Here is a 13652-nt window from a genome sequence, read left to right as displayed (position 1 = left end):
GAAGAGGTGCTGAGGGGAAAAACCAGACAATGTATTTAGGGTTTTGACAGCTATTTGTTCCACAGATATAGGCCCTTTTCTGCCTTTTGTTCCAGTTGTTCCAAGTGTGGCTACTATGGTTATCATACTCTGTGTGAGCATACTCGTTTTCATCATAACCTTGGGGGTCTATCGAATTCGGACAGCTCATCAGCACAGCTCTGCAGACAACGAAGGAAGTAAAGAAAATGAAATGGATTGGGATGATTCTGCTCTGACTATTACTGTCAACCCCATGGAGGTACATAACTGAGGCATGGTATTATACCATGATACTACCAGGAGTTACTGTCTGGGCTGGTAGGTTACTCAGCAGCGAGTTTTAAGCCTCTTTCAGAGTACGCTTGTTTAGGCTTGGCAGAACAGCTGTATGTACGTACACTCAGGACCCTGTCTCAGTTTTGAGCTCTGCAATCCATGATAATGTATAGTTGAGAGCTTCTAATTACTACATAGGATGGTGAAGAATGCTTAAGTACAACACCACTTCCTCTCCATCCATATTTGCACCCTAGGTACCCCAGATGATATAGCTACTTTGTTTTTAACTTTAATATAAACACTAATACACTAAAAGGAGGGGAAATCATGAGCAATTTAAAGAAGTTGACATTGAAGGGTTAAATTTGGCATCTCGACTAACCAAGATATCGCTTATTGACATTCCATTCTTCTTCCAGTAGTTTTTGAATACTTGCTACTGAATTGTATCATATTTGATGCCTAATAGTCACATAATAATGGCAAGCAGATTTTTCCAATATGTTAGCGTTTCTAAATGTGGAAGCAAGGCGGCACTTTTCTTCTGTCTCTCATTTCTTTAAATGTACTCTAGAAATATGAAAAACCGCACCAGGCACAAGAGGAGAGGGAGGAGGAAGAAGACGACACAGAATATGAAGAGGAAGACACAACCAGTGCTGAATCAGATGAGGAGGAGGAGGAGGAGGAAGAGGAAGAGGAAGCGATTGTCCAAAAGGGAGACAAACAGAATGCCACCAGGCAAGAGCAGTTGGAGTGGGATGACTCAACACTCCCGTACTAACAGCCCTCCAGCCACATTGCTCTTTTGTAACAACCAATACAATGTTTTTTCAGAGTCAATGAATTCGTTGACAGGATTTGAACTTACGCTTGCATATACCTGTTTTGCCTAAAATGATCTTGTTGTAGTAATTGATAACAATAGAACTGACCCTTTTCTTACAAAGCCTGGACAAAACATGGTACAAAAACACTGGCATCACCAGTAATAAAGTAATCTAGAATATGATGTGTTAGCAAGCGTAGTTCTCAATTTCCTGTTTCTACACCGCAGATATGTGACAAAAGTTCTGTCACTCAATCCACAGAAATTTTTGCCTTTGCTATTTTTTTCATACAGGAGAGATATTAGCTCATTAAGGAGAATTACTTGTGTGGGTCCAAGTAACAGCTGCTGTTTGACTTCATGCTCCTACAGATGTAAGATATAATCCACCTTCAAACTGGGGCAGAGTTTTAGCGCTACAGGTGACAGAGGCTCAGTTCCATTTGTCGTCTCGTCCTGCCTTCTTGGATGTTAACTGTCTTCACAAGACAGTATTTAGGACTTGACACGGGATGCATGTGTGCTTGTGTAGAAGTGGACAGTGTATTTTTCAGGCATGCTGTCAGAACCCTCAAGACAGGAATTGTATCCAACCCACCCACAGAAACTTAAAGAGTTTAAAAAACCAGCAACAACACAGGGCTGCTGAAGGTTACAAAAAAAATCGTGTCCACAGATTGAGTAATATGATCTTATGCAAACTGTAAATTCTAATGGGATTGATTTACTGAAAACCTGTAGAGCCGCTCATTAGTTATGGATTAAGCAATTTGCAGCAAATTGATGCTTTAAACCGTCTGTCTTGTAAAATCATTAGGTTGCTGCAGTATCTGACTGAAGTAGTGGAAAATAAGTGACCCTGTTTTTCCATAGCTATGTATGGTTGGGATTTAAACAATGATTTAACACAAGGAAAATGTTCCCTTTTGCTTTAGTGAGTGCCAGCTGGAATTCCTGTCTGACTGTATTCTGTAAAACATTATGCTCTATTTCTTCTGTACCCTTGCCCACCCACAAGTGGCACAAGAGAAAGTGACAACATACACAACGGTAAGCCCTCTTTTGTGCTCATAATTCTCCCTTATTTCTCCTTCCTGAAGCCATTAATGTTGAGAGAAAGTTTTATAAAGTAGAACAAGAACAAGTAAAACCTACCTGGACCCAAAAGGTGGGGTGGGGGGGCGGATTCGAAGAAGTTGAGACAGTATTTTAGTTCGTTATAGTAACACAGCATATTTTTCTTAAACACTGTGTAAAAAGGGGGGAGGAAAAAAAAAAGCAGCAAAGCTATGTACAATGTGTTGGTAAGTCTGTGTGGTGTGGGTTTTGTCCCCTTTCCTTAATCATCTTCGCATCTTCGAATGCTCTGCATCCAAATGATGCAGCACTTGCTAAGATAACTGCTCTAATGCATCAAAACCAAGATGGCATGGAAGTGAATGCTGCCTTAGTGGCTTGTCTGCTTTTTTTACAAGTCCATCCTTTTCTTTACAATTTCATCACTGACTTTGGCTTTTGTAATTTGCTGTTTAAAATGAGCTGCTTCCTCTTCTCCTGTCTCCCAAAGAAACAAGCAGTCAGTTGATACTGCAAAGAGTAACTTGAGCAATCTTCAGAGTATCCAGCTCCCTCAATACTTCATGTTTATTAGCAGCTGCTGCTAGCTATGGGGAAAGATTGACAACAACTAGACCTTGTAGTTTAATAACTAGAAAGTAAATGAAAAGAATCCTAAATTCATTTAAAAATTAGAGATCTTCATGCTCTTTTTTATTGTCTCAACAATCATGTCGGCACATGATTGTTTGTTAAGACTGGCAATACAGAAGTTTTTGTATGTGAGCAGTCCTGTTTTATTTTTATTCTGGTCTCTCACATGTATTAAAGTTGCATGAATATTTGTAGAATCAAGCCCACATACCTAAAATTTATCTGCAGGAATAAAGATTGTAAAATTGGGCAAAATTTATGTTAAATAAAAAAACAATTTTAAAATGTCTCGATATCCTGAACAGAAATTCTGTGTTAGATCATTTCTTAGCGTCCTAGTAACCTCAATAATTTCCTAGTGTTAATTTGTTAGTGACATGAAGCGGGCCCTTCATAATGCTTGTTAGCAGCACATACCTTAGCAACACTTTCTGCTCAGAAAAAAAAAAAAAAGATTTGTAATTAAAAGTGGATATTTAAAAGTTAATTTCAGATTTAAAACTGGACTTGAAATTATTTTTAGAGTTTCTGTTATTCCTGATTATTGTTATTGTTGTTATCGCAGCAAACATTAGGGCAACCTGAAAACAGCAATTTACAACATTATTGACAGCCTGTAATTTTTTTATACATTCATGTCTTCATCAGTGTGTTTATCCATCGTATAGATCTTCACCTTTTTGTTACTGGAACCAAATCTTTTCAGGCTGTACTGGTACCTTACACAAGAAGCAATCATGAAGTATTTTCTCTACTGTAAATAAACCTACATTTTTAAACCTAAGCAAAGTAATGCAGGAATACGTGTTATCACTCAGATTTGGTCTGCAACAAGATACTCAGCAAACTAAAATGTATCACTGTACTTAGATTGTTCACTGGGCTGCGTCAAACAGCATTTTTCATTCAAATAAATCCTTTTCACAAAATGTTAGTGAGAATGAGAGAGACTTCTTCATAAAATGAACCTTAGAATTAGAGTATTTGTGTAGAATTTGACAGCAGTGGCTTCGTGAGCAAAAGTCTACTAGCACAGTAACATAGAACTATCACTTTTTCTGAAATAATTTCAACATTATTTCCTTCCCTCCATGAATTGATTTTTGATGTAACCAACTCAGAACATGTATGTGTGTGCACGCGTGTGTGCACACACACACTCTTTTTCCCCACTGATCAAAAGCCAAAAACCTCTCCTTCCCTCTCCGAAGAAGTGTTCAGGCTGCAGACTCTGAAGTGGCAACTGCAGTGTCTGACTGTTCAAGATGTAACATTTTTCCTTAGCCCACTTGCAATGGGGAGCTATGAAGACACACAAAGGTTGCTTTTTTTACAGTAGCAATAAACAAGTGCGTCCAAAAAATCATCTCTGGCGAGGTACCCATAAAACATGACATCAGGAATCTGTGATGCCAGAGATTTAAAATGACATCACATCAATGAATGCCTTCAAATTTTTGAAATTCTAATCTAAGGCTGGGAAAAGCTGCAAAACCTACAAATGCAAAGTCAAGACAGTGGTATACTGTGTTACCTGAATTAACATAGCTCCCCAAGTTGTTTTTTGTGATCAGTAGCTCACATCTCTTTTTCACTTCTTCCCCCTCCACAGGTATTTTATTGAATCTCAGTATTTACTGCATTGGCTGACACCAGTTCAGATTAGAAACAGACATATAAGGTGCGTGACATCTTTAGTGCTAATTAAAATAAAATTATGTTACTTGTTCATTCAAACAGGCAGTAGTGTCCTGCAGTGGTGGCTCGACTGCTCTTTAACTAGGGATGATCTCCCCTGGCAAGGGCTACTGGAGCTGTCCCTGCCTGACCTAAGCTGAAAATAATGCCATGGGACATTAGTGGCGCCAGGTTAAGGACTGGTCAGAGGGCGACTCAGTAGCAGCCCTTACTTAACTTTGGCAACACGTTTTGAGCCCTGCACCTAATTTATGTCTCAGGTGTGTCTTTGCCGGACCTGTAACCTGAGGCAGTTCTAATGCTTGTACCTGGTGGGGGTCCCGGCAGGCTGGGACATGACACTGCCTCTTCTGGAAGTTCTGGTGCCAGCACGTGCACTGTTGTGTTCATCTGCACCACCATCCATGCTTTGCAGAAGAGGAGAATGAAAGACTTTACTGAAGTGACAGCAGGTAAAGATGTGGTGGGACGGACATACAGAGGTGCTGCTCCTGATAGCCTGGACTAACTTCATAATTAAGGATGAATTCAAATTCAAAATTAAGGATGCTTGCAAAAGCATACAGATACTTAGAGAAGGAGAGGGAATTGAACTGTGAGGACATCTCCAGGGCTTCAAAAAGTCCTCTCTTCCCTTAACTCACACATGCTGACTAGAGGAAATATCTCTGTACATGGATGTCCCCCACAACTTTTTGTATGCTTATTGCAAATGACAACAAAACCTCATAGCAAAATACAATTTCCAGGAATCTAATAGTAGGCAAAGGAGACAAGTACTAAAAAATCTTGATGTCTGACATCATGACTAACATCCTAATTTGTTTTGTTTTTTAGCAAATTTGCTTCATCTCTGTGCAGTGTAGCTGTTTCCTGCATGTATAATGTATACTATTGCTGCACTGCACTTAAAAAGCACCAGTAGGTTAACAGCAAGAGAATAGCTCATTTGGCAGAAAAATAAAGGTGTCATAGCTTGTAAAAAGGTGTTTTAGACATACTTAGATACCTGTTTCTTGATGAAATCCTGGTATTGAAAAAAATCAATTTCATGAAATAAAATTTTGGACATTGACAGTTGCCAGACTGGAAATAACAGTGATATGAGCAGAATTTTGAAAAAAATACATAAACCAATACATTATATTGCATATATATATAATAGTTTGCACACATACAAATTTTAAGCAATATTGTTTGTATGTATGTGTGTATATACATATATAAATATATCATCTAGATCAGCAACATGCCTCTTGTTTTCTCCAGCGTTTTCCGTGAAGCTGCATGGTTTCAGGCAGCACATCTAGAGTTGCTCTGAGACTACCTGGAAATGCTGGAATCAAAGCATATAGCATCTGTGCCCTTAAAATGGCCCAATTTATGGTTTTTTAGGATCTCAGTTGGATGCTATGCATCTACAGACAAACAGTCAACGAACTCTGGTTCTGCCCTTATAACATTACTGAACAAAAAATGTGGAAATACTTGGTGGAAGCTGGGTATGCAGTAGCCTCATCTTGCTGTTTCACTTACTTTTGACAGTATGCCTTGGGGTTAATGCACCTCTGGATGATCCGTGTAGCTGCTGACCTTTACTTAATAGCTGGTTAAGGCAGTTCTCATACACCAGTTGGGCAAATCTGTGGAGGACATAGAAGAGAAAAAAAAAAAAAAGGCCCGGCAAAGACGGCAGAAGTAAAAGCACCTTTGAAACGACTAGAAATATTACTGTTAATTGTACATAATACTATGCTATATAAGTATGATCCTCCTCATATTTCAACCAGTACCACCAACCAGACAATAGCAATAGCTTTCTGCTTCCTTAGGCTAAGCCGAGAAAGATTACAAGGTCTATTCATGCCACATCCTCGTTGCCCATAAGAGTCTGCAAACCTCATAGTGTAAAAGGGTCACTCCCAACAGCCACAAGGATGACAGCCACCCTCGTCCCTCAAAGACCTAGGTGTTTCCAAAATAAACAGCACTTCCATGCTTATGTCCACTTTGCAATATAATATAAACATTTTCTGCAGCACACAGAAGCAAAGTGATCCTGTACAATCTCAGTATATTGGGGTCAGTGTTTTGGGGGAAAAAAAAAAAAACACACACATAAGAAGCAGTGTTGTGTCAGGTCCCTTAATGCTGCATATTTCAGATTTCCAGTGAACGAGATGACAGTCTCAGATGAACCAACAAAAAGAAAGCATATCCAGTCATTAGATTATTTGCTTTAGCACTAGGGTGTTTAGTTGATTGGGGTTTTTTTGGTTAGTCTCTCCTGGAGTTCAGATTCTTTTTTATTAGCGTGAGAAATAAAAACAGGTTTGAAGGATAACCACTAAAGCTACAGCAGAGGAAAACACATACTCTGTTAACACAGCCAGTCCTAAGATATATTTCTGCTAAATCTAGCAGAAGAAATATTCCAATGAGAGCTCAGGAGGCAATTATACTTCATTACCTTTGTACAAATAACAAGGTACAAGCCAGCTATGGGGGCGCTTTTGGGGGGGGGGGGTTTGTCCCTAAAGAAGACAGGATCATAAAACAGACGTTCACAATGTTTGAGCAGAGAAAAACTGAAAGGAGAGCAAGGGCTTTCATTTCGCAAACCTCTGTCTGATGAAGCGTTTGTAAAATAATAAGCAGTTCTAACCCGTGTGAAGCTTAACACAAGAAAATGAAACCAGGAGGTTTTGTATGTTCATAACTGCTTTTCTTGTGCTGAAACAACGGTTACCAGATCGGGTCCCCTGCTTCCCGAGAGACATTTTGCTGCCTTTTAAGTAGGTGTCGCCAGTGGTTCACTAGTTACAGTTTCCATTTCTCTGCTTGTAGACAGGACTAACAATACTGACATCCTCCGCAAAGTGCTGTGAGCCCTGTAGATGAACAGCACTGTCAGAGCTTGGTGGCCTTACGATTCAGTAATTCTGCTGCAGCTCTACTTGCAACCCTCCGTTGTGGAGCACCCTATACACACACAAAATGAATGCCACAATGGTTACAGTCAGGAACTTTGGGCTCTTGTTTCATTAGTTATTGCCTATGAAGAAACACAATAGTTTGAAACATTACAAACATTTAAAACAGAGCTCAGAAAAAGCCTTCATTCCTATTTTCAACTCTAACTCCTGTGGAAATTGTGCATTCATCAGCTGTTGAAGCTACAGGGCTGTATATTGTCAGTATTTATGCCACTGCTGAGAACAAAGCAGAAGAAATTTTTTTCCCAGCTAAGCACATTGTGCAATAAAAGAGCGCAACTTTCAGGAGGCAAGGTGCACAAAGCCTGCCAAATGCAAAGAGAAGCTGTCTCCAAATGGGGGGCAAAGGTTTTGCAGTCATATTCTATCCTTATACTTCAGAAACCCAGAAAATTTCGTGGGAGTGAAAGGCCTTTGTGCTGCCCTATCTATTTCCTTTTGTATAAATCTGGATACAGTTCTGGATTTTTCAGAAGCATTTAACTTCCTAACTGGATATAAAGTTCTTTGAGGTTCCTGTAGGCGTATTAACTGATAAAATAATTTTTGGCTGAATTTTTCAGGATATCCTAAGGAAAAAAACCACCCAAACTGTTAAAATTACAGTGTCTTTTTTTTCTTTCTACTCCTGCCTCCCCTACATAAAGAGATACCGAGGACTTGATGGGCTAATCCTGACCAAGTCTGTGACTACAATGCCATTTCAAACCAGTACTGAAATTGGCAACAAATTCTTGTCTACAATCTGCTTAATGTGCACTCATATAGATGAGAAGATGGATGGTCTGTTTTAACTGGGTATGGTCTTTAGAATGTGAAATGGATTAATTGCAGTCAGTGCTTTTAGAAAATTGAGTTATCACTTAGGGAAGAGTGAACAGGGAGGCAGAAAAGAATAATTCATAAATAACAGACAGAAAGAGTTAAGGTTTCCAGTTGATGTGAAAAAAGCTGGATTTAATCTTCTAGAAACGAGAAATTAAAAATTTGAGTGTCAAACGGTAAGAAAATGGAAACATGCTATTTTCATATCCAGAACTGACAGCTATCAGCAATCAACAAGAAGGAAAATGAATTACAGGACATTGAAGGGTTTGAGATGACCATGTATGCGCACGCGCATATCTCTGTGTGTGTGTGTGTGTGTATATGTATGTATATGTGTATACAAAAACATCTCCTAATCATTCCCAGCATGGAGGTGGTGGTCATAGTAATGAACTAGGACCTGAAGTTACTTAGCATGGCTGCTGCTGACTGTAGCTGCTTCATTAGTTACAGCTGCACTACCTCCAGCAGAGCAGGGAGGGGAGCAAGGCTATGACAAATGTGGCCACACTGTGCCTGCGTATCGTAGAAAATGTGTTATTGTCAAGGCAGGCCCATGGTGATTTGGGCCAAAATGTTTTGTCTGTAGTGAGTCAAATTTAATGGTAGAGTTATCACACATTTTTATTTGAGGTAACAAACAGGACTTTTGCACACAGACAACTGTGTTGATTAGTTTTAGAGATTTTTTTGACAACCAACATAGTCCATGGGTTGGAGGAGGAACTGGGAACACCCAAGAAGCACTGTACTCTCTGTTGCAAAGGCCCTTAAGTAAACTTTTTGTAACAGTCCAATTTCCTAAGTGACCACATGGTGAGGAATCTTAATTTTTGAAAATACACAAGATAGATCCTATGCAAACTGATCCAAAAAATACGAGCTATATCTCAGAAGATTTTTTTATATATATTCTGTTGCAAATACTGCACCACCAGAATCTTGAGTAAATACCTGATTGTGGTTAACCGGCAGTTCTGTTCAAATGGTCATCACAACAGGGATGGAAAGATATACCAGAGTGCGTTACTGCTTTGCAGAGCAATACACACTATGGTTAGGATTCCTGTAACAGTTTCATCTAAATTTCAGTGTGTTTAGAAGTTGCTGGTAGACTCATTAAATCCTAGAAATAAGAATCAGTAGATAGAAAGAAAAAGTAGTACAGGTGTTGTGCTAATAGTGCAGAACTGTTCCCTAGAATATATTTTCTAGTGTCAGGGGCGGGGCGGGGGTGGGGTGGGTGCACAGTGTTTCAGCCTACTTAAATGTTTCTGAGCCTGGGGCTTCTGCTGCTTCCCCAGAGATTATTCTAGAGTCTATTACAATTCACCATTAGAAAGTTTTTCCTGATAATGAATTAAATAATCCTTTTTGCAATTTTTATCTCATTAGTCCCAGTTATACCCTTTTGCACCACCCTAAATAATTTCTTTACCCATGGTTTATATCCTTTGAATATTTTTAGATAGTTACCAGGTTCGTTGCCTTTGGTCATTTATTAGAGAAGCTATGAATCCCTCCTCCTTCCAATTCATTGCTTCAGTCTCATCTTTTCTTACCTTTTCATAAAGTGTTATTAATACACAAACTAAAAAAGCTGGTGTTCTTAAATTAGTCGTGGTCACTTCACTCTGTTAAAGTGTGCTGTGTTGGTGTGTGTCACTGTGTCAGTTGTGAAAGGTTAAATAATGAATTTATATTGAAACTTGATTTTTAAAAAACTTTTGCTGTAATCTGTGGCTAAGTTCTGATACAATATGAATTTGGCAGTGCTTTTTATGTCGGTATGATTTAACAAAGCCAACCAATAAACGTGGGAGCCAACCAAACAGTAATACAAAGTAGTAGTTTGTTAAAATTTAGATTGTCGTCATTAATTTGGAAACAGACATTGTCATTCATATGCCCATGCTTTTAAGTGTCTCTACACTAAACAGTAGGTATTACTAATACATTGCTCTAAGACAGATCAATATATGTTGTTTCTCCTCAAATCTCACTGGTAGAATGCACTTACTTTCTAAAAGAAGTACTCAAGATCTCTAGCCATATCTTAACTCCTGCAAGGAAATAGAATGGTGCCAACAATATTATGCTGCTGTGCCTAACATTATATTTTTAAAATTTGCAATGCATCTATGGTCTGTGACTGGCACGATGACTATGTGGTTAGTTTTCAAGCATTCCTCAAGCAAACCTCTGTTCTCTGGTTCAGAAGCCTGATTACACAGGCAAACAGAAAAGATGTACAAAGTCAGCTTGGGTCTTCAGATTGATATATTTCCCTCTTCTACTCCAGCCTTCTCTGCCTGAAAGCCAAAACTGAACAGAAATGATTGTGCTCAAAGGCCCACTTCATCACTGAGACCCAAGTGAAACAAAACTTGTCTTCCTCATCTGCTGTGTCTAAAAGGGTTGGTATAAAAGGGAGAGCAGGCACACTAAGCCTTCCCTCAGCACGTCTCTGTCCCTAATAGGTGTTAACTAGCATGGTACAAATAATGTTCTAGGGAATGACAAATTGCCATCGGTGGTTTCAGGTCACACGATCAAAGAAAGATGACTACCTTGGCATTGGCTAGTACAATGGATGAGAAAAGTGAGTGGAAATACCTTTCAATTTTCTAAAAAAATGTGTCATTATAGCTTCCTGTCTCTTCTCTTCCCACCTTTCCAAAACCAGACATTGCATGAAGAGTAACTTAATAATTGCAAGAAGACTAACTTAAGTCTAATAGACTAGGTGGGGAGATGATGAAGCCTTGCAAGGTAAGGTTGCAATGCAAATGGAGAGAAAAAAAGAAGAATTATTCCTGAGCAAGGAACTGTAAAACATGACTTAAGTTGTGATGAGCAGCAGAGCAGGAATGAGACATTCACCCTGAATACTGTTGGGAGTTTGGTGGAAGGGATTGTTTCTAGTTAGAATTAACCATATAGTTCTGAAATATATATTACTGAGAGCACAGGATTTTGAAGAGCTGATGAATAATCTCAGCATCTTGAATGTAACAGCTCTGAGCTCTAATTGGCCAGGACTATTCTATTTCATATTTCATCACAGCTTGACAGTGAAACTGATACTTCATCTGCCTGCAAAAATCTAGAAGTTTTCACACACAGTTCATGATTTCCCAGATTTGCTCCCATGTTGGTGCATTAGTTCTTGCTAAGGAGCAGTAATTGTAATTGGTAGCGTGTATTTTGTAGCTTGGGATTGTTTCCTAGCAATCCAATCTCCGTGTAGCTGTGGCCACTTCTATTGATCATAAAAAATATGCCAGATGGGATTCAAATAAACATATCCAGTGTGGCTGTGACCCCATAAGTGTGTCTCAAAACAACAGACTCATCAGTCCAAAAGAGATGCTCATTATGTAAAATAATTTATATGTGAAACAATCATAAACCGCATCTTGAAATGCCTTGTTGCAGATGCTAAATGCATTTATGAAAAGGTGAATCTATACAGTTTATGCAGAATGATGAATTAAATTACTATATGCAATTAAAAAGGTGAATATGAACTGAAAATTATTTTTGAAGACAGGTACAAATCTGCTGGTTTTGTTGTGGGTTATTTTTTTTCTAAAAGAACTTTATGAAAATGTACAGTAAATTCTGACACATAGTAAAGTACATGAAGCCTAACTTTACGTATAGTGGGAATAAGTTGTGCAAAACTGCTTCCATGGCATAGTGGTATATTTCATAAAAACCATGTCACTTTGCAGAGTCATTTATGAATTTGAAATTGTTAATATCCTGATGTTTTCCACATGATTGATTAAATGCATAATGGAAGTAGATCTGTTATTTTAAAACTGGGCCTGTACACCTGTGCATGTGTAAAACCAGATTCATTTTTGTGGTCACTACAGCACTTTCTGTGAATTGGCCAATAAATATAATTTTAGAATTTCACATAAAAGGTAATGTTCTGTAATCTTTATTTCACCAGTTATTGGGATGTTCTTATTTCCTGAACAATAACCCTTAAACACTAACACCTGTGGCGGCTAAGGTTAAATATCTGGTCTGTATCTGTCAACTCTTTCGCTAATTCCTAGGGAGGAACACACCAAGTGTCAAAAGACTCAGTACATTTTTAAAGCATCTACATAACTTTTCATCATTCTGCTGAGCATATGGAAAGGGAAGCAAGGGAAAGGGCAACCTTTTGAGGAGTTGTTGGTATTTACATTTAATGCTCTCTGTTTTCAAACTTCATTCTGGGCTGATAAAAGATCAACGAGAAAGAGGATTATACCATCTATTACACACCTAAATTGTGAAATAGTATCACTATTTTCAATCATATGCCTATGAATTACACTTGCACGTGTAAGTGATACGTGTGATCACGTATAAGAATACATCTGGCTCCTTTTTGCCTTCTGCTCTATCTAGACCTCCCCTCCTTGTCAGCTCCTCAGACTGAATCTAGTTCTTTAATGAGATATTACACTGATTACATAAGGTATGATTTACAAGTCACAACACAATAAAAAACATAGATGTTTCATTAGCCACACTCAGTTAAGCACCCAACATCAGCTGTCTAAGATGCAATTCAGCTATTTTGAATTTTCAGAAAGGTCCAACTGCCACTTCAGAAGTCTCGGTGAAAGGCAGAAGCCTAACCTGAACACCTAAATCACTGTCCTTTGCTGGGTTGTGCTGAACCAAACATGTGCTGAAAGCAACATCAGCCTTCACATTCCTGATTTCAGTGGCATAGCATGCCATGGCTGGCTGGAGTTTTGGAAAATCTCTCAGGGAAAATGTTGCCTGTGTCCTACACACAAGGGACAATAAGCCTGATCCTGTTTTGTAATGGTTCTAAATTGCCTTGCACTTCTAGGTGCAACTGAGGTACCTTCGTTTGAATGAGTCTGCTTTAACCATCTGCCCGTTGCCAAATATGCCATGCCTTCCTGCAGTCATATTAATATGCCTCATGTCAGGCAGATGTCTCAGAAGAGATTTGTGCTGCGTACTGCACAGCAAGCACACCCCCTGTAAGCAGCTGTGCTGCGTCATTCTCTGGCCATGTGGATGCACACACCACGGGTCAGCGAGCAGACTGTACATTGGCCTGGCCTGTGTTTTCATGGCAACACGGAGCCAACATGGCCTCACTGAGGGCAAATCGTGCCTGACAAATCTGGTGGCCTTCTACAACAGGGAAGAGCAACTGACGTCATCTACCTGGACTTGCGCAAAGCATTTGACACTGTCCTGCACGACATCCTTGTCTCTAAAGTGGAGAGACATGGATCTGATGG

The 13652-nt window shown here is 39.1% G+C and overlaps 1 protein-coding gene across 6 annotated transcripts in view; it reads left to right on the top strand.

The window, feature by feature from the left end:
* CLSTN2 (calsyntenin 2) overlaps positions 1 to 12255 on the top strand; it is a 527602-nt gene extending 515347 nt beyond the window's left edge. For all 6 annotated transcript variants that reach the window (XM_075417512.1, XM_075417511.1, XM_075417510.1 and 3 more), the window contains 2 exons: positions 96 to 280; positions 875 to 12255. In XM_075417512.1, coding sequence (XP_075273627.1) covers positions 96 to 280; positions 875 to 1084 — 395 coding nt within the window. In that variant the 3' untranslated portion in view covers positions 1085 to 12255. The remainder of the gene's footprint in view (positions 1 to 95; positions 281 to 874) is intronic.
* The last annotated feature ends 1397 nt before the right edge of the window (positions 12256 to 13652 follow it).

Source organism: Opisthocomus hoazin, chromosome 4, assembly GCF_030867145.1.
Source record: "Opisthocomus hoazin isolate bOpiHoa1 chromosome 4, bOpiHoa1.hap1, whole genome shotgun sequence".
Lineage (NCBI taxonomy): Eukaryota > Metazoa > Chordata > Aves > Opisthocomiformes > Opisthocomidae > Opisthocomus > Opisthocomus hoazin.
This window is presented reverse-complemented; position numbering and strand designations above follow the sequence as displayed.